The sequence below is a fragment of the Lampris incognitus genome, chromosome 11 (genome assembly GCF_029633865.1).
Source record: "Lampris incognitus isolate fLamInc1 chromosome 11, fLamInc1.hap2, whole genome shotgun sequence".
NCBI lineage: Eukaryota > Metazoa > Chordata > Actinopteri > Lampriformes > Lampridae > Lampris > Lampris incognitus.
This window is the reverse complement of record NC_079221.1, coordinates 26,713,944-26,734,580: the sequence shown is the minus strand read 5'-3', so window position 1 is coordinate 26,734,580 and position 20,637 is coordinate 26,713,944. Positions and strand designations below refer to the sequence as shown.

General features: G+C 41.7%; 2 protein-coding genes across 3 annotated transcripts in view; one reads left to right on the top strand and one right to left on the bottom strand.

Moving 5' to 3' along the window:
- The window catches only part of wdr3 (WD repeat domain 3), a 33,448-nt gene extending 29,501 nt beyond the window's left edge, over nucleotides 1-3,947 (bottom strand). Inside the window, exons 1-3 of the mRNA XM_056289555.1 lie at nucleotides 3,917-3,947; nucleotides 3,330-3,532; nucleotides 2,473-2,682 (exon numbers count right to left, since the gene is read on the bottom strand). Coding sequence (XP_056145530.1) covers nucleotides 2,473-2,682; nucleotides 3,330-3,503 — 384 coding nt within the window. The 5' untranslated portion in view covers nucleotides 3,504-3,532; nucleotides 3,917-3,947. The remainder of the gene's footprint in view (nucleotides 1-2,472; nucleotides 2,683-3,329; nucleotides 3,533-3,916) is intronic.
- Nucleotides 3,948-4,552: 605 nt separating this feature from the next.
- Nucleotides 4,553-20,637, top strand: part of gdap2 (ganglioside induced differentiation associated protein 2) — a 53,692-nt gene continuing 37,607 nt past the window's right edge. Inside the window, exons 1-5 of one of the 2 annotated variants that reach the window (XM_056289668.1) lie at nucleotides 4,553-4,664; nucleotides 5,534-5,760; nucleotides 12,509-12,648; nucleotides 15,061-15,214; nucleotides 19,801-19,889. In XM_056289668.1, coding sequence (XP_056145643.1) covers nucleotides 5,579-5,760; nucleotides 12,509-12,648; nucleotides 15,061-15,214; nucleotides 19,801-19,889 — 565 coding nt within the window. In that variant the 5' untranslated portion in view covers nucleotides 4,553-4,664; nucleotides 5,534-5,578. Of the gene's footprint in view, nucleotides 4,665-5,533; nucleotides 5,761-9,080; nucleotides 9,093-12,508; nucleotides 12,649-15,060; nucleotides 15,215-19,800; nucleotides 19,890-20,637 lie in introns of those variants that run through there. The other variant, XM_056289669.1, reaches the window with a different exon arrangement.

The window sequence follows — 20,637 nt, the reverse complement described above, 5'->3', positions numbered from 1 at the left end:
TGTGATCTGCCACTACTGAAAAATTAAGATCAAGTTCAGGTACATTCTCTATACGGCCAGATTGGTATTAGATCTTGATTTTGACAAGATAAATATTCGACTATATTTAATTTCATATTTTACAGCCTACACCTGTGTGCAAAACTAAAATATCTAGAATAACAATAATTAGAACTGTAGGTGAGTTAATGAGCTCAGACAGTGTTCGGACACTAAATTAGCAGCAGCTGTCGTGCTTGGTTCAGGTCGAGTACCAATGTCATAGGGACAGGTCAGACTCACCCTTGGTCTGAAAGGGTTGTTGTATTCAGCACCTCAGCAATGCAAACCATAAATGCTAAACCTCCGTACATGCACAAACTGGTTTCGTTTTTAGCCATGTATACAAACATCTTAAGTCATAAGGAATAAATGCTCAACTCAACATTGTCCATCACTTGTATGCATTTATTGAGAAAATAACTACTTTCGCCTGCTCCCATCAAGGGTCGCCACAGCGGATCACCTGTTTCCATCTCTTCCTGTCCTCTGCATCTTCCTCTGTCACACCAGCCACCTGCATGTCCTCCCTCACCACATCCATAAACCTCCTCTTTGGCCTTTCTCTTTTCCTCTTCCCTGGCAGCTCCATATTCAGCATCCTTATCCCAATACACCCAGCATCTCTCCTCCACACATGTCCAAACCATCTCAATCTTACCTCTCTTGCTTTGTCTCCAAACAGTCCAACCTGAGCTGTCCCTCTAATATACTCGTTCCTAATCCTGTCCTTCTCCAATGCAAATCTTAGCATCGTCAACCCTGCCATCTCCAACTCTGCCTCCTGTCTTTTCGTCAGCACCACCCAGCCACTGAGGATGCACAAGCCAGTGTATTCTTAGTGCTGGTCCCAAGCCCGGATAAATGGGGAGGGTTGTGTCAGGAAGAGCATCCGGGATTAAAATCTTTGCCAAATCAAATATGCGGATCATAAATTAGATTGAGAATATAACTGATAATCAATTTATAACTGCACAAGAATAGATATTGGCACATGACTACTGTATAGGTCTAGACCCCCCCCCTTTTTTTTCCTCCCCAATTGTACTTGGCCAATTACCCCACTCCTCTGAGCCATCTTGGTTGCTGCACCACCCCCTCTGCCGATCCGCAGAGGGCTGCAGACTACCACATGCTTCCTCTGATACATGTGGAGTCGCCAACCGCTTCTTTTCACCTGACAATGGGGAGTTTCACCAGGGGGATGTAGCATGTGGGAGGATCACGCTATTCCCTCAGTTCCCCCTCCCCCTCGAACAGGCGCCCCGACTGACCAGAGGAGGTGCTAGTGCAGCGACCAGGACACATACCCACATCCAGCTTCCCACCAGCAGACATGGCCAATTGTGTCTGTAGGGACGCCCGACCAAGCCAGAGGTAACATGGGGATTCGAACCGGCAATCCCCATGTCGGTAGGCAACAGAATAGACTGCCACACCACCTGGATGCCCAGGTCTAGACTTTTGTCTGCAAAACACAAATATAATGTATATTTTTTTGCAATAATCATGAATGAAAAATTAAGATAAATATTGGTATATTATTGATATAGGTATCTCAGCTTATACGCACTGAGAGTAGACACTGCTTTATGCATGTATGTACAAAGAAAATACACTTGAAGCATGAAAAGATGGAAAAGATCACAGTGGCACTTGTGGGACACAGTTGAGGTGCTTACCTACATGGACTAGATGTAGACAGCAACACTTATTAAAATAACAAAGTTGCTGTTGCGAGAGACAGATGCCATCAGAACATACCTGGTGCAGACTAGTTGTAAAGCACACATTTTGGGCCCATGCAAACCACTGCTGTAATACATTGTTAATAACATAGCCTGAGAAACAAACACTCCAAATAAGGAAACTCAAAAGGATGCTGTTTTCTTAGTTTGCACTTGCTCTGCTCCAACTTTTGTGAACCAGCCACTGGAAATATCTGGTGTCAAATATATTTTGGATCTTTCCCATGAGTTCAGCATGAGGCTGAGAGTAATTGAGGAAGACTTAAGCTGACATCTGAATGAATAATGTGCTATTACTTCTGGAAGGTTGTTTCAACCCACTGTGAGGCTTAACTTTTTTTTTTTTGCTTGGCATTGACTCAAGTTCTTTTTTTACCTGCACAAGCAATGAGGATCTATTTTGGATGTGCAATCCTCATTTTCTGTACATTTCTACACATTTTCTGAGCATAGAAATCCCCATCTCCATGTAATACTCAACCTAAAATGGAATGTCCAAGCCTCCCGGTGTGGCATAGGTAAATTAAACAAAACAAAACAAAACACCACAAATGTGCGCAGTCCCATTTTTGTTGTTTAAAAAAAAAATCCTCTTGGGTCATTTTCCACACATGGCCCCAAGGTAACTCTCAACAAGGTAGAAATTCTCACAGCAGATGTAAACAGCAAAACCCAGTTCACTTACTCTGGAGCCGGTCACAAGCCGTGCCCCTAGTGTGTCATAGTGGATAACAGTGACGGCTGACTTGTGACCGTTGAAGGAGACGTTGCTCTCCCCACTCAACAGGCTGAAGAGCCGCACAGTGCCATCTTCATAACCCACAGCAATATGGACGCCGTCCGGAGAGGGGCAGAGGAAAGTCACCTCGTGTTTGTTCCCCTGTAGAATCAGGACCTGGACAAAAAGAGGAAGGTTGCCTCACGGAGTAAGTAAAAATATTTGTTTTTAGCCTGTCTCTGCTTACTTGCATATGAAAAAAAACTAAGATGTGAATCAAGAGGACCGTGATGGTGATGTTGGGGGGCTGAAGGTGGGAGTGCTGTAAAAGAACACCACACCCCTTTTCACAAACGCGCCCATAGAGGTTAGTTGGCCAATGGCAAAGTACCATACTACTTGTTATGTTTAATTTGTCAAGACAGCAATCTAAAATCCTTGGCCCATACCGACAAGCTTCAACTCATAAAATGTAAAGAAGGTACCGGTATCTCAAAGGGGTAGTAAAGCTTTGAGATACCTCGAAAATGTATCTCCATGCCAAGCTTCTCTTTTGTATTCGGATTAAGAAACTCACCAAATACTGAAAACGCAGAGCATTTCAAACACTAGTGTTCGCCAGACTGGTCAGATCTGGCCCAATTCATAATAGGGTGAATGTTAAAATTCGGTTGGTGCCTGAATAATAAGGAATCTATCCTAACTGTGACAAACGTCAGATGTGCTAATGTGAAAGGGAATTAACCGGACTTTCCGGGGAGGAGGGGAAAGTAACCTCTGAAGAAAGCGTAGCATCGTCCCGCAGAGAAACCCTGAAACCTCACCTTCTCTGCTTTTCGCACGTCCCAGATAAACACGTGTTCGCATGCAGCCACTGCGACATGCCGTCCCCTCTCTCCTCCTCGGAGGGTAACATAGGCGATGTTGGCCTTCTGGCTGCCGATCACCCCGAACACCGCGGTCGCCGCATAACGCAGGTACTGTTTGGTCAACCCCATCGCCGACAGCCCCAAGGCGACACCGAGTTCTGTCCAGTTAACACAAGAATGATATAGTCTCTTAAGACAAGAAAAACACAGACGTTGTGAGCAGCTACGTTAACAGTGAGCTCGTGTTTTACAGCCCCGAAGAGTTAGCGTGGGCGGAGTTTTACAATGTTTACGAAATGCTAAAGGAGGCAAAGTTTGGGCTCCGCCCGCGCAGATATCCACTTGCACCAAACCGAGCACAACCAGCGTTGCCGTAAATGATACTGACGAACCCACGTGGTGGTGTTCCCGAGAAAAACGAGTTTACAAAATGATATATAAAGCATATATGCGTGACTAAATCATGCGGAAAATAACCAAATTCTACATTGCTATAAATATTAATCTTTGAGCAATTCAGGCTCGCTACTTTTTCCCCTTACCTTCAAAATGCTGCCAGCCAAACGTACTGTATGGGAAACGTTTCCTGTGACACGCGGGTATGTGTTGCAGACCCTACCAATCGATCTAGTGATGAAAATGGTGAAGAAAATACCAGTCTCCCAATTCCAATTGCCCCCCTGCACTTAACCGTTCATAAAGCGTCTTCAAGATACACCGTGCTAAAAGTACAGGGGGATTGAACTAACTGAGCGCTGAGAAAATAAACCTGCGTTTTGTTCGATCAGTCACGTAGGCGTTCTATTGCTTTTCTCCGTGACTATACCTCATAACGCCTCTGTGCACTGTACCAAGCTAGCTAGCGTTAATTGATAACGGTTTTAATGGGCAAAATTAACGCGTTGAAAAAAAGTCCTGAGCGACCTCCACCACTGTGATGCAAAGTTTTTAGTCTACGTTAGCTCCCGCAAGGGTCATTCGCCGTCAATGTTTTGTTTTTGTTTTTTTCGTTTTAGAGAAACGGTGCGGTTTATCACACACCCCTAAAACCATCCTCAACGGAAGTGTTTTTACTCATTGTCAGCTGATCAAAATCTCATGCAGAGCTACGACAATCACGCGGAGTTAGCATGCTGCCTCAATTTTTGTAAACCTGGTTGATTGAGGAATTGAAAGGATCTGTGGCTACACCGTCCAACGGCTGCAATTGCTGGAATGAGAACAAGGATGCCACATTGTCGTTTCTGCATTTAATTGCTTGGATACCGCCTAACGTTAAGGACCCGCTGGGTAGGTGACACTGCTGTTTCTTATCTATCAAGTGCGCGACAAATTAGATTTAATAACGAACAGATCGAATTTGTGGTGAACAAAGTACCACTGTTTGATTCGATATTCTGCCAGTTTTGTGTAAGGTTTTCCCTCTGTTGTCGTTGATTGATTTAGGAGAAAGCCGTTTTTAATATGAGCCTCAAGAAATAAGGTGTAAATGCAACAGAAACGCAGTTCATGCCTGCAGATCTCTTGTCATTCAGCATTCATCTCCAGTGCTACAGGACAGTCGTCCCCTTTGTCATTTCTAATAAAGCTTATAATGTAATCATCCAGTGAAAGTATGGCTGCTAGGAATTTGTCATGGAGGGATGCTCACCACAAAAGCAAAGGCGTCTTTTAAAAGGTATATAAAAAAAAGTGAGAACACCTGACAGTGTCACACATCAAAAAATGTATATGGAGATATCTATAATGTGCAGCTTCGTAAGGGACACGTGGGTTGTGCTAGCAAAATGATGTAACAGTTTTGTGATGAGCAGTGATGGCCTCGATGTGACTTTCATCATGCTGGTTGTACTTTTATTATATTCGTCCCCGATAAATTCAATTTTATTTCTAAATTGACTCAGACTGTCCAAACGTAGTCAGGACTGTGGCTCTATTACATGAAGCTCAGTGTGCCGGTGACTCAACATGTCCTTTAAACCAGATGAGACACACAAGCAGTGTGTTAGAGAGAAGACGACAAAGGTAGTAAAGAGGTCAATGGCTTGTTGTGCTTGTTGTATTCAAATATATTTTTAACTCGCTCCTCTCTGTGTCAAAATGTGCGTTGTATGTGCTTGGCATGTTTCACCTTTAACAGACAAAGTTTCTATTTGCAGCACAGCTCCTTGGAGATTCGGTGTAAGCCTGTCCCAACACAAAAAATGGATCCTCTGGGAGCCCGCTCTCAGTTTGTTGATATCCAAACGCTCCCCAACTGGGAGGAGCAGGTGGATCCTGAAGTGGCGGAGACCCCACACAGCTACAGTGACAACCTGGTCAGCCAGCAAGCCTTCCCCTCTCCCTTCCCCTTCCGACCAGACATCAACAGGAAGATCGTACTCTTGTGAGTCAAACAAACATTTCTACTCCCTGAAGTCGCCTATTCCACATTTTTTTATCAGAATCAAACACATTTTAAGCGAGGACGGCAAATGTTTCGGAATTAGTCTTGGTGGCATCAAGATGGGGTGAGAGTAGACAGTCAAGTCAGCTGTATTTACACAGCACCGTAAAACACAAACCCAGTTCACAACAAAGTGCTTCATAAAGCAAGGACTAACGTAGACAACACAAAGAAGATGAAATAAAAAGTTTGAGTGTGTTATTCATGCATTTAAAAACAGTGAGTGCTCAGCGACGCATGTGGTGCAGGGACCATAGGATCTCTCATATGTTAGAAAATGCTCATTGATTAAGGAAGCAAGATGGTATCAGCCAGTTGTCTTGGTTTTTATCTTTCATTGTATTCTGTTCTTTGTTCAGCCTTCTCTCTCACCAGCTCTTATGAAGTTTTCAGTCAAATAAGTAAGATAAGATTGCCGTTATGAGCTGTGTGTCTTCCTGTGACCTCTTCACACCGTACTTTATTAACACATCTATTCCTGTTTTGGAGTCAGCTGTGTAAAGTTAGTTTAAATGGGTAGTAAACCCTTTATTTTCTATTACTTTTTTTGAGCTTAAAACACTTTGGTATTTCCTTAGAGTGGTAAAACAGATTACCCTGGTGAACACTTCAACAACATAAAAACAGGCCGCATTACATGTCCACTTTGAGATTGAAAGTCTGTGCTTTTTCCCTTCTTCTGGGGTAAAATGCACATTAGAATCAACTCTGCAACATGCCTACATTATATGGGGGCATCAAAGGCATTGATCCCCCACATTGCGTAGCCAACAAACATGGGGTCATGCGTGTTATGACGGATAAAATATGAGCTGAGCAAAAAGGCAACACATACATATATATACGTCAGCCAACTAAACTCTCTGAGTAGGTTTATGAAAAGCTTGGTTGTGGTGTTTATTACAGCACTGTTACCTTGACTCCCCCCCCACCACTGCCACCTTCATTTTCTCATTGACTTCTTTAGCCCACTCTTTCCTCTATACCAGTTCCATGGATTTGTTCTGATTTGCATGCTGACCTGACACCAGATTTATTCTTTATCTGGCTTACTTCATCAAAAGAAAAACAGAACTGAATAACTTCAAGTGGCTAGTCTGTATTCTTTATGTATGCTGAATTGATTGCTAGTGCTGAATATGTATTAAAATGTGCACATCAGCCCCAATCACTGCAAAAAGTGATGCAATCCAAGAGTAGAACGTCTTTCTCGTCCAGATAGCTGAACGGACAGTGAATGGTTGACGTGGCCAATCACTGATAACAGTGAGCACTGTTTGTTGGAGGAAAGCAAGCAAGGCACGGGAAGAGAAATAATCCGCAGTACCTCTCATACTCTCCCATTCCCCAACCATTATCTCTCGCATGATCATTTTTCAGGGTCTGATTGATAAGACTGCCTGTTCATTTTTACAGTTACCTTTGTTTTTTGAAAGATCAGGTGAGACAAAATTAAGAAGCCATTTCATCATTGCTTGTGAAAACAGACTTATGTCAAAACCTGGTATATGGCTGGACCGTGTATGGTCAATGTTCTAAATAGTGGCCAGTTTGTCAGTGGTAGCGTCTATAATGTGAATTCCTGGATATTAAATGTTCATCTGCAATTTTCTGTAGTGGTCCCAGTAATATTTGTTGTTAAAATGTACTGAAGTAGCATATCACATGACATTGTTAAGCTACGTTCGAGTAAAAATAGAAAAAGGTTATATCCATCCACTCATATCTTGGGATATTTGATATGAAATAGAACTTAATTTAATTGTAAGTATACCTATTCTAATTATTTTAACTCCCCCTTCTTTCATCAGTTTCTGTCTGCAGATGTCTCTCATTTTTCTAAGACTCACTCTGTACTGACAGGCACATTCACAAAGAATGGATTGTGCCGCTGATAGCACCTTGAATTACGCATCACTTGCAACCGCTATCTGCCTCATCTCAAAGCTCCAATTCACAAGATATTGTGCTAATGATATTACAGCACAAACACGCCCATAAAGTTTTGCAGCTGAGTCCAATTTGCCCTTGTTTTGCATCTGATTGCAATTATCCATGATGCAAAGTATAAATGGTGGCTTTGCACCAAGAACACAGTAGACGGGTTCAATGTCATCCTTGATGTCATCAGGTAGACTATAGCATGAATTGTTAGACCTGGCAACCTTTATCGCAAATGATTGTGGTCTCAGTTAAATCAAAAAGTGAAATTTTCCTTTGAAATATCTGCTCACAAGCACGCCTGGCATGATGATGCCTTCGCCTGGCCACAGTCACTGCTGCCATGATCACTGGAAAGTCTGGCCCTCAGTTACCACCAGCTCTCTGAAGATGCCAATAATTATCACTCCAACTGCTCGTGGCTTTTAGTGCTGGTGTTTTGCAGTGAAGCTCATTTGCATAGAAAAGGGCCAATTTTGTGTCAAATGCATGATATTACCTAATTTAAATACTTGCAAATAACACCAAGAAGCTATTTGCTTGGCAGCACAGATAGGGGTACATTTCACCCTTTGCTGGTGATTTGAGAATTACAGTTTCTTCTTGTCTTATTTGTGCAAGTTTAGTGGTTGCAAAAGCCGCACAATCCCTTTATGAATTCACCAGTGATAGTTTTGTCAGAGTGATTGTTATTTGGGGCGCTTTAACTATGTGCTCCCCCTCATACCACTTGGCGCTTGGCCGACAATCGCAACAGTGTTTGTCTGCATACTGCAAGATGGGCGTAATTACAAGACATGCCCCCAAAGTACAACACATGTCTGCATCAGTACAAGAAACGCCTACTTTCCAGTTCAAGAAATGCCCCCAGGACACCCCCACCCTCGCTCAATGTTAAGGTTGGGAGGGTAAGGTTAGGGCAAGTGATGGGAGTCCTGCTACAAGTCCTGCCCCTACCCGTTCCACCCCTGTCTTGCAGTCCACAGACAGACCCTTCTCATCAATCCTGTAACTTCAGTGACGTTGTTGATCACCTGATCCAGCGACCCAATCATGTCAAACATGATCACTCAGTCACTCAGTCACTCAGTCAGCAACATTCATGTTTGTAGGGCTGCTGGCCCGCTGGTCCGGTCCAGCCAAAAAAATTACTATCATACCCTTTTCTTTACTTTACATGTTGGAGCAAATAAGGACAGGATGGTGCATCTACAGACCAAGATGAATGCATACAAGATTAGCTGGCCATATAGTCGTCAGAATGAATGAATCAAGTTAAAAAAAAAACAGCAGTGGTCAAACAAGCAGAAAGACTAACAGCAGAAGTGAAGGTGAGTTGACTATATACTGTTGAACAAGAACTAGAAAACAAAGCTGGCACTCACTTGAAGCCATGATGCAAGTACTATGCATGTGATAGAGGCCCATATGAGCACACTGACATCCTCTCATAGAAGCGTCACAGTTGAGTTTAGACACAGAATGTATTTCACTTTTGTTTGATAGATTTAATGCCAAGACATTTCTTCATATTGATTAAAGTTTGGACTTGGATTGGGAAACTGTCATCAACAACAACTAGAGATGGTTATAGTACAAATTTTGTATAGTAATTTGTATTGTATAGTACCCAGGCTCAGGACCTTCGCTGCATGTCATCCCTTGCTCTCTTTTCCCTGTTTCCTTTCCCTCTCCACTTTCCTGTGAGCGCCAAAGACTTGAAAATGCCAAAAAAAGTATATATATTAAAAAGAAATCAAGTGATTCTGAAAGAATTCAATACAATATAAATTGTCTCTTGCATAGTGGCTATTCATAGTGCAGTGATTGAGAAGGAACATTGATGGTTTATCAGTTGGATAGAATTGTCCTGCTTGCTTTTTGAAAGATGAAATTCAAACCACTGATTTGGATGAATTAACTCAGTCAGAGATCAACTGAGTGAGAATGAACTTAGTAGAATGTAAGTGGCCTCTTGTTCAGATCCCCTGATTTCAGATCCCTTGTGCAACTTACATTTCCCTAAGACACAGAAAACATAGTGTGGCACATACTACTTTCTAAATCCTCTGCTGTGGAGCACATGACAGGCCAGATCATGGGCTGGCGGGAGCCTCTCAGTTGGACCCTTGTTTTTGCCCTGTTCAGTCATCATGAGCTCTCACATTCCTGCTGAACTCAAGTGCTCAGCTCAAAGAGGAATGAGCCCTGAGGATGACCACAAACCAAGCCATAGTTTAACAATTGGTAGCTGTTTTTGTAAAGGACATCTTGTCTTTGACGGTGTTAATTGCTGTGGTTAAGGGCTATTCTCTGTGATACAACCCGTACCCAAACTGTACTGTGCCAATAATCATAGGGTAGAATCAAAAAAGATTGAATCAGTTCATCTGGATACAACTTTTATTGACAGGTATGTTTCATTACTCAACTAAGTGACCTCTGCAGTCTAAACTGACTGCAGGTATCCCCACCCTTATAAGCAATACAGTTGCATAACAACCGAAACCAATGACCAGATTCATATGCAAATATTTGTGTGACCATTAACTGGAGTTTCAATGGCCATGCGTACTATTCACAGAGGATTAGGGAATGTTGCAATCGTAAGATGGTGAGAGATGTACTCTTAGCACCCCCCCCCCCAGTTCAGGGATGGTCGTTCCCTCTTAACATAGATGGCCTCTTTGACTCCCTGTTCAAACCAGCGTGCCTCCCTATCAAGGATATGCAGGGTAGAATGTCCTTTTCGGTACTGATGCTATAATGAAGCCCTGTTAATGGCACGATAAATGATTAAGATGATAAATGGAGGTGGGGCAAATACGTAAGCATACTGACTAAAGACCATACTTGCTGACTGATTTGATATTGGCCATGCACATTGGGGAATTTTCTCATTCACCCAGCTGTGCACAAATAGTGGCACATGATTAAATTTGAGACATGTCTGTGTGAGTTTGTCACACAGCATAACTTCCCGTTTTGAAATTCTGATGTCACGCATCCATAGTTAAAGAAAAAAAATGCAACAAAACTCAAGAAGCACAGCGTCATCTTTCTTTCATTAACTTCACTACTGGTTTTATAGACATTGCAATCAAGATGGCAGCTGTGCAAGTCAGTAGCAGGACGGAACAGTAGATGCCATTCTGTTTGGGATTAAGATTATTCTATTGCATTAATTTTCACTCAAAAACACTAAGTAATTTTAGCTTGATTTTTTTTCTTTCCCACCATTTAAAGCTGAGGAAAATATCTTTGACATGTTCATTCCAGACAGGATAAAATTTCTCAAGTATCAAGAAATTATCAAAATTACCAACCGCTAGACCTCCACTGGTAACACTCTGCCATCATCCAAAGAGTATTTCAAACTTTGTGGTGCAATGCAAAACAGGGTCTAAATGGTTGTTAATGCTAGCAAGGCCTGTTTTAGAATAGTAAGTATTCAGTAGAGTTTTGAGTCTTAAGAAGAAGTCTGTTCTTTCTCGGTCCTTGCAGCCTGGCCTGTCTTGTGATCAAGTGCTTTCAATACATGCTCAATTAGTTCCCCATTTACAGTCCAACTAGACCTTAGAGGGTAATGCTGCTCCAGATTTGAGAAATAGAGCACAGAATGTGAATGAGAAAGTATTAATGGACATGTATTCTGAAGATGATGCTGTGTTTTTCACCACATGGAAAACGATATAAATATGTATTCATTTATGCATTTCTGTCTGTTTTCTTTTCTGTCTATTTCTGACTTTCTTTACCTCTTTCATCTATATGAACAGACTAGAAGAACCCCGCTACAATGTAGCGGTTTGGTTATCCACCCGTCTAAATCTCCCTCCTCTTCATCCTGCCAGCTAACCGCCTTCCCCCTGCCCCTAAACCCCCCCCTACTCCAACTCCCTCCCCCCCAATGCTCAGAATCATCTGAAATGCCGAGAAAAGTGGTTTACCCCCCCCCACTCCAACTCCCTCCCCCCAAATGCTCAGAATAATCTGAAATGCCGAGAAAAGTGATTTTTAGCCATTTTTAGAAAATGCATATTTTGCATAATTATGCATAATTATTATAATTCTATTTTAATTTTCTGCTATTTTTATGGTCCTCTCTGGAACAATACCTACCACCTCCAAAAAAAATTAGGATCATAAGTGCATTTTTGCAAAAATGCATATATTTTGCATAATGCCAAAACATTTCAAGTCCCAGAACATTTTTTTATATAGGTGAAAAAATCAAAAATGCTCAGAATCATCTGAAATGCCGAGAAAAGTGGTTTTTAGCCATTTTTAGAAAAATTCATATTTTGCATAATTATGCATAATTTTAATTTTCTGGGATTTTTCCCTTACTCTCTGAGACAATACCTACCACCTCCAAAAAGAATTAGGATCATAAGTGCTTTAGTTTTCGGTCCCACTATCTACACTAACTAACACACACAGACACTAACACCTCACACACACATTACGAAAATATATGAGTAGATTATTAGATGTTTGCGGTATTTTGGCGTACTTCAGTTAATATCTATAGCTAACATGGACTTGGAAGATCATGTGGATTTGGTATGTTAAACAGTAAGATAGTGAGTCACTTGCAAGTTGTCTAACAGTTGTTCATTCATATACATACTTACAGAGAAATAGGCATAGAACCCAGTGCAGAATGTTGATCAACCAGCCATTCATTCATTTATTATTATTTATTTGACAGTTGTTGTGGGTTTTTTTTCTTTCTTCCCAACAGCACCGGTGATGTCGCCCTGCTAAACTGCACAGCCATCGTCAACACTAGCAACGAGTCACTAATGGACAAGAACCCAATTTCAGACAGTATTCACCAGCATGCGGGGCCAGAGCTGAGGGATGAGCTGCTCAAACTCAAAGGTACAGTAGAGGGCGCTGCTGAGGCAAGGGGCTACTGTCAAGGGCAAAGCCACACTGGCAACCAAAATTACGCTGAAGCCAAAGTTTAAGAAGCAGATTCTGCTGACCTCCCTTTCCATGGTTGGAGCAGTTTATCCAGCTAGCTAAACAGTCAAATATGCCCAGAAAGACTCTTAGACTGAGGAGGTTGCATTGTCTTTGAGTTTACTGAGAGACATGACTTGACTATGAAAGGATATGGCCTTCGGTAGCTTCGATGTACAGAAGAAAATGTTCTACCACAGAGCACAGAAAATATGAGTAACCTGCAGGCAGCACCGGCCATGTGCTCCTCTACTAAAGCAAAAATGAAACTTAACTCGACTAAAACAGCTTTTTCACTCTGCGTCACTAGGTGGCAGTATTAGACTGAAGAATATGAAATGGATTAATTTAATTCTTTGGACATTGCATACAGAGGCCATGACACTCCCTGCCTGGTGTCTTTAAGGACACCACTCCATTAAATTCTAGACTACTACATACGAGTGTGTTGGGGATAGGAGGAGAATAAGTTCTGTAAAGGCCTGGAGAAAATCTTGGGTGTTCCTTGTCGGATCACTCTGACTTCCACCTTCCTTGTGAGTTTATCCGTACAAGGGAATGCCTTTGTTACCACCACCATAGGCCATATCCTTTCACTCTGCTGGCCTGCGTCACTAGGTGGCAGTATTAGAATGAAGAATATGAAATAGATTATTTCCTAGGACATGGCATATGGAGACCATGACAGATATTTGCATGTTTGCAACATTTGCCTCAGGCTAAAGATCTGTGAACTGAGACAATACATGTAATTTACTGTTCTTCTTCTTCTTCTTTCGGCTGCTCCAGTTAGGGGCCACAGCGGATCTTCCATTTCCATCTCTTCCTGTCCTCTGCATCTTCCTCTGTCACACCAACCACCTGCATGTCCTCCCTCACTACATCCATAAACCTCCTCTTTGGCCTTCCTCTTTTCCTCTTGCCTGGCAGCTCCGTCTTCAGCATCCTTCTCCCAGTATACATGTAATTTACTGTGTTGTTTCCAAAATGTTTGTTTGCCGTAACTGCTCTTAGTGAGTTGCAACACCCTACTATTTTCCCCATAGGGATCATGAGAGTTTCTTCCAGTACATTATAAAAAGTTGGCTTAGGCTCAGGCAGTTCATGTATCAGTTAGAAAAACATTAAAGCTGCACCAGTTAACTGTTTCACTTTAGCATATCGTCATTAAATTCATTTTGGTTGCATAGTGTGATGGCTAAGGGAGAAAGACACAATCGCCAGTTGGATCAGATCAGATCCGTAGAAGTCTTGTTTATGTTATGCATTTTGTCTGCCACCAGACACAAAACCTCTGGGGAAATATGAGGATGGCTTTATGGCACACATAAGTATTGCAGTTTTGCTTCACCTCATTTGTTAAGCATAGCTCCTCTTCATCCATGATAGTCTTTTGAGCTATAGCTTTTAAATAAATGCATGTATATTGCTGCTATGCTATGAAGAAAAAAGAAAACTCGGTTGTCTTTGTGACAGTTGACGTAAAAGACATTGCTTGAATCCAAAAAGTTACCTGGTGCCTCTGTAATGTGTGGTCAATAGGGATTTTACATATATGTAAGTGGGCAGATGATGCCGATACCAGCTGCTCAGAAAATGAGCTAAAAGGGTTTCCAAGCACAGACTCCTGACCCCTCATATTCCTGTATACTATTATTGAAATTTACATTTGAAATATTTGAAATACCCTTGAAATGCAATTGACCTATATTTAAACCCTTTTTGGGAAAAAAAAGTAGATTGCCAGTATGACAGAGTCTGCCGGTGTACGCTGATCACACAAAGCCCCGATCAAGATCCGGGTTGAGAGCCATGTCAAACTCTGCTCTGGATGGTGTGAAAGGGGTTACTCTGTGTCGCTCCATGTCTGGGACGGGCTCTTGTCTGCCTTGTTGAAGGCGGACTGTCGGTGCATCTGCTTTTGATGACACTAAACGTAGCAAGCCAAACGACATCTCTGTATATGAGACTTGGCGTGAGTTTGCCGCTTTCACAGAATGGACTTTGTTCTTGATATTTTCAATATTCCCGGATCTTGTGTGAAAAGGGTATAATACCTAATCCAGATGTAAGGGTATTAGTCAAACTCACTGGGGGGAAAAACTGCCCAAACTTTTTTTTTTTTTAAATCAATCTTTTTTGGCAAGTAAAATTTGAAAATGTAGGTTTGCACACATAGAACAAATGCTGTGTGGGTGGTATGTGTGGACTTTGTGCCTTCCTCCCACATGCCCTCTGTGACAGGCTCTCATCGATAGTAGTATAAAAAATACACTCAATGAATGTAACATGACCTTTAATGTCTGTCCTAATTCTATTTCCCTGTAGGATGCAGGACAGGTGAGGCAAAGATGACCAAAGGCTTTAACCTGGCAGCATGGTTCATCATTCACACAGTGGGACCAAAGTACAAGGCCAAGTACAGGACGGCTGCCGAGAGCTCCCTTTATAGCTGCTATAGGAACATCTTGCAACTGGCCATGTAAGAACAGTTAGTCAAGAAATGAAGCAGTCAGTGTAAATGTAAATATGAATTAAGAGACACTTCTTTGTAGAGTTTGCATGTTCTCCCTTTGCTTCCCATAGTCCAAGGACATGCACCTTTGGTGAATTGGGGACTCTGAACTGTCCATAATTTTGAATGGTGTGTGAGTGAGCATGATCTGATATCACTCACATGGTGTATCTCATCTATCTATCTATCTATCTATCTATCTATCTATCTATCTATCTATCTATCTATCTATCTATCTATCTATCTATCTATCTATCTATCTATCTATCTATCTATCTATCTATCTATCTATCTATCTATCTATCTATCTATCTATCTATCTATCTATCTATCTATCTATCTATATATATCTATATATCTATCTCTATATATATACACTACCGTTCAAAAGTTTGGGATCACCCAAACAATTTTGTGTTTTCCATGAAAAGTCACACTTATTCACCACCATATGTTGTGAAATGAATGGAAAATAGAGTCAAGACATTGACAAGGTTAGAAATAATGATTTGTATTTGAAATAAAATTTTTTTTACATCAAACTTTGCTTTCGTCAAAGAATCCTCCATTTGCAGCAATTACAGCATTGCAGACCTTTGGCATTCTAGCTGTTAATTTGTTGAGGTAATCTGGAGAAATTGCACCCCACGCTTCCAGAAGCAGCTCCCACAAGTTGGATTGGTTGGATGGGCACTTCTTTGAGCAGATTGAGTTTCTGGAGCATCACATTTGTGGGGTCAATTAAACGCTCAAAATGGCCAGAAAAAGAGAACTTTCATCTGAAACTCGACAGTCTATTCTTGTTCTTAGAAATGAAGGCTATTCCATGCGAGAAATTGCTAAGAAATTGAAGATTTCCTACACCGGTGTGTACTACTCCCTTCAGAGGACAGCACAAACAGGCTCTAACCAGAGTAGAAAAAGAAGTGGGAGGCCGCGTTGCACAACTGAGCAAGAAGATAAGTACATTAGAGTCTCTAGTTTGAGAAACAGACGCCTCACAGGTCCCCAACTGGCATCTTCATTAAATAGTACCTGTTAGAGCCTGTTTGTGCTGTCCTCTGAAGGGAGTAGTACACACCGGTGTAGGAAATCTTCAATTTCTTAGCAATTTCTCGCATGGAATAGCCTTCATTTCTAAGAACAAGAATAGACTGTCGAGTTTCAGATGAAAGTTCTCTTTTTCTGGCCATTTTGAGCGTTTAATTGACCCCACAAATGTGATGCTCCAGAAACTCAATCTGCTCAAAGAAGTGCCCATCCAACCAATCCAACTTGTGGGAGCTGCTTCTGGAAGTGTGGGGTGCAATTTCTCCAGATTACCTCAACAAATTAACAGCTAGAATGCCAAAGGTCTGCAATGCTGTAATTGCTGCAAATGGAGGATTCTTTGACGAAAGCAAAGTTTGATGTAAAAAAAATCTTATTTCAAATACAAATCATTATTTCTAACCTTGTCAATGTCTTGACTCTATTTTCTATTCATTTCACAACATATGGTGGTGAATAAGTGTGACTTTTCATGGAAAACACGAAATTGTTTGGGTGATCCCAAACTTTTGAACGGTAGTGTATATATATATATATACACACACACACACACACACACACACACACACACACACACACACACATACATACAATTACTCAATTACTCTGTTCAGTTTACCACACCACAATTTCTACAAATCCATCACATGACCAACACAATCACTCACACGGTGTATCTGATTATTGCCATGTTGGTGTTGTTCCCATGACATCATCATTACTGTTGCTTCAGGATCATAATTCCAACAGACCAATCAAGTTGTTGTGATGTCGTGCCTTTGCAACATGGAGAAAAAGACCAGAAAAGTACCAACGCTAACCTAACTGCAGCCTTTTTTTAGGGGGGGATTTTTTTCCCCCCTTTTTCTCCCCAATTGTACCTCGGCCAATTACCCCACTCTTCCGAGCTGTCCCGGTCGCTGCTCCACCCCCTCTGTCGATCTAGGGAGGACTGCAGACTACAACATGCTTCCTCTGATACATGTGGAGTCGCCAGCCGCTTTTCACCTGACAGGAGTTTCGCCAGGGGCACGTAGCGTGTGGGAGGATCACACTACTCCCTCCCCACCTGAACAGTTACCCCGACCGACCAGAGGAGGTGCTAGTGCAGCGACCAGGACACATACCCACATCCGGCTTCCCACCCACAGACACGGTGACAATTGTGTCTGTAGGGATTCCCAACCAAGCCGGAGGTAACACGGGAATTCGAACCGGCAATCCCAGTGTTTGCAGGTAACGGAATAGACCGCCACGCTACCTGGATGTCCTCTAATTGTAACCTTAAACCTAACACTTACCTTATGCTAACCTTAACCGATAGCTAACCTTAACCTAACCAATAGCTAACCCACGCTAACTCACAACCTAATCCCACAACCGTCTTTTTTCCCTGAGTTGCAAAGCCATGACAGCACAACAACATGATTGGTCAGTTGCAATGATGGTCCAGGAGCAACATTAATTATGATGTTGTAGGAACAACACCAACACGGTGATATCGGATACAGTGTGAGTGATTGTGTTGGTCATGTGATTGATTTGTTGAAATTGTGATGTGGTAAACTGAACAGAGTAATTGAGCAGAAATACCATTTTGAATCAGCTTCACGTAGAGGTATTCTCAGCTACTCACAGGCTCCTTAGAGGAAAGCCAAAATGTTTCTTAAGGGGACAGGTGAGCGGAAGACTCCTGTTGTTTCACTAGATGATGTGAAATGCAGTCCACCTTTTAGGCCTTTTTGCTGTTTTTATTGAATCCTAATTTTCCAAATGGTAGTGTTTTATCTTTCAAATCTTAACACTTACAGTGCCATGAAAAAGTATTTGCCCCCCCTCCTGATTTCCTCTATTTTTGCATTACACTTAGTATTTTTAGATCATCATACAAAATGTAATGTAAGATGAAGAGAACCCAAGTAAACACAAAGTTCAGTTTTCAATTGCCAATTTTATTTATTTAAGGAAAAAAGTTATCCAATGCCAACTGACCCTGTGTGAAAAAGTAATTGCCCCCTTAGTTACTCAATCAACCAATGGACCAAATTTAATTGATCATTGGATTCAATTAGAGCAGACACAGCTAGGCCTGATTACTGCCAGCCCTGTTGAATCTAAACATGTCTTATATAGAACCTTACCGTCACTATGAAGTAGGCTACAAGGTCTCAACAAGCAGCACACTTTGCCACCATCAAAAGAAATTCTGGAAGAGGTGGTTAAAAACAAAGTTGTTGAGATCACTATGGAAAGGGTTATAAGACCATTTCTTAGACTCTGGGACTCCAGCGAACCACAGTGAGAGCCATTGTCTCCAAATGCAGAAAACTTGGAACAGTGGTGAATCTTCCAATGAGTGGCCGGCCTACCAAAATTCCTTCAAGGGCGCAGGGACAACTCGTGCAGAAAGTCACAAAAAAAAAAAACAGGACAACATCTTAAGCACTGCAGGCCTCTAGCCTCAGCCAAGGTCATCGTTCATGATTTGACAATAAGAAAGAGATGGGGCAAAAATGGATTTCATGGGAGAGTTGCAAGGTGCAAACCACTGCTAACTAAGACAAGCATTAGTGCTCATCTCACATTTGCAGAAAAGCACATTGATGACCCCCAAGTCTTTTTGGATAATGTTCTGTGGACAGATGAGTCAAAAGGGGAACTTTTGGAAAAAATGGGTCTTCCAAAAAGAACAAAATTAAGATTTTGGCGTGGCCTAGTCAAAGTCCTGACTTGAACCCCATTGAGATGCTGTGGTAGGACCTTAAATGAGCAGTTCATGCTCAAAAACCCTCCAGTTGCTGAATTACAGCAATTCTGCAAAGAGTGGGCCAAAATTCCTCCACAGTGATGTGAGAAATTGATCTCCAAGAAGTGTTTGGGTGTTGTTGCTGCTAAAGGTGACACAATGTGTTAAGTTCAGGGGGCAATTGCTTTTTCACATGGGTGTTGGATAATTTTTTTCCTTAAATAAATGAAATTACCATTTAAAGACTGTATTTTGTGTTTGCTTGGGTTCACCTTGTCTTATGTTATATTGTGACAAGTATGCAAAAAAGAGGAACTCAGGAAGGGGGCAAATACTTTTTCACGGCACTGTAGCTGTCTTGAGGAAATTGACCTTGCTTACTCTTCACTATGTTCATGTTGCACACTCACACTGTGTGCTTTATCTGAAATGGTGTGTAAGTTGTCTGTATCTCTGCGTCTGTTTATTTGAGGCCCGTTTGTCTGTCTATCAGGGTCGTGTCTTTGTCCGTCTGTTTTTCTGTCCATTTGTCTGTGCACGAGTGTGACTGCAACTTGGTACTGCACAATATGCAAGTAAGCTTGGACTCTGTTAGTGGGGGAGATGGGCAGAAAGAGAGAGAAGACTGAGACCTGTGAGTGTAGCTTAGGCCTTAGGGGTATGAAATCCCGGCCGTCCTAGTGTTGGCACTAGAACTACCTTACTTATGTACTTACTGAATGTAAGGTTGTTTTTTCCCTGTTTCCACCCACCACAGAGAGCAGTCCATGGCCTCTGTAGGTTTGTGTGTTGTGAGCACACCCAAGAGAGGTTACCCACTGGAGGATGCCACACATATCGCTTTCAGTAAGACACACACACACACACACACACACACACACACACACACACACACACACACACACTATAACTTGCCAGAAAATGCTTAAGCTGGCTTAGTATGCCATTAATAATATAAAGGCAAACATAACAGTCGGAGTATTTCATCATCAGCCTAACAAAAAGATACCTATTAAACTACAACCAATTTCCTAAACTGTCCATAGGTGTTTTTACACGTCCTCCCTCTGAGCTGCTGTTGTTGATGTAAACTGTAACCTGCCTACCAAGAATCAAACCCATTATTACTGGCCTGTTCAGAAGAGAAAATGCATTCGACATCCATGATTTCCCCTCTGTCAAGTCGAACTCTTCTAAGCTGGAGATTGAGCTTTACTTTGGCAAAAAAGAAGCCAGGTGTGGCGCGTTTGCAAGGTGTCAATTTTTCCTTTCACCTGTGGCCAGTCTTTATTGAATTTCATGTTTTAAAAAAAAAAAGAGAAGAACTTGAACTTACTATATTAGGACTTATTCTATAACAAATTATATAAAAACATTACTAGAACCCAATCAGAACTAACTGCTTCTCCCAGAACTAACTGGGAGAAGCAAACCAGGACCCTCTTCACACCATTGGAGTGTTATTGGGGGAAAAAAGTAGATATCCATAAAATTACCATGTAGATGTAAAACACAGTGCTGGATAATTAAGGAAAATGGAATAGTCATCAGTTTGTTTTTGCAGTCATTGTATTAATGGTCATCGTGTGCTTTT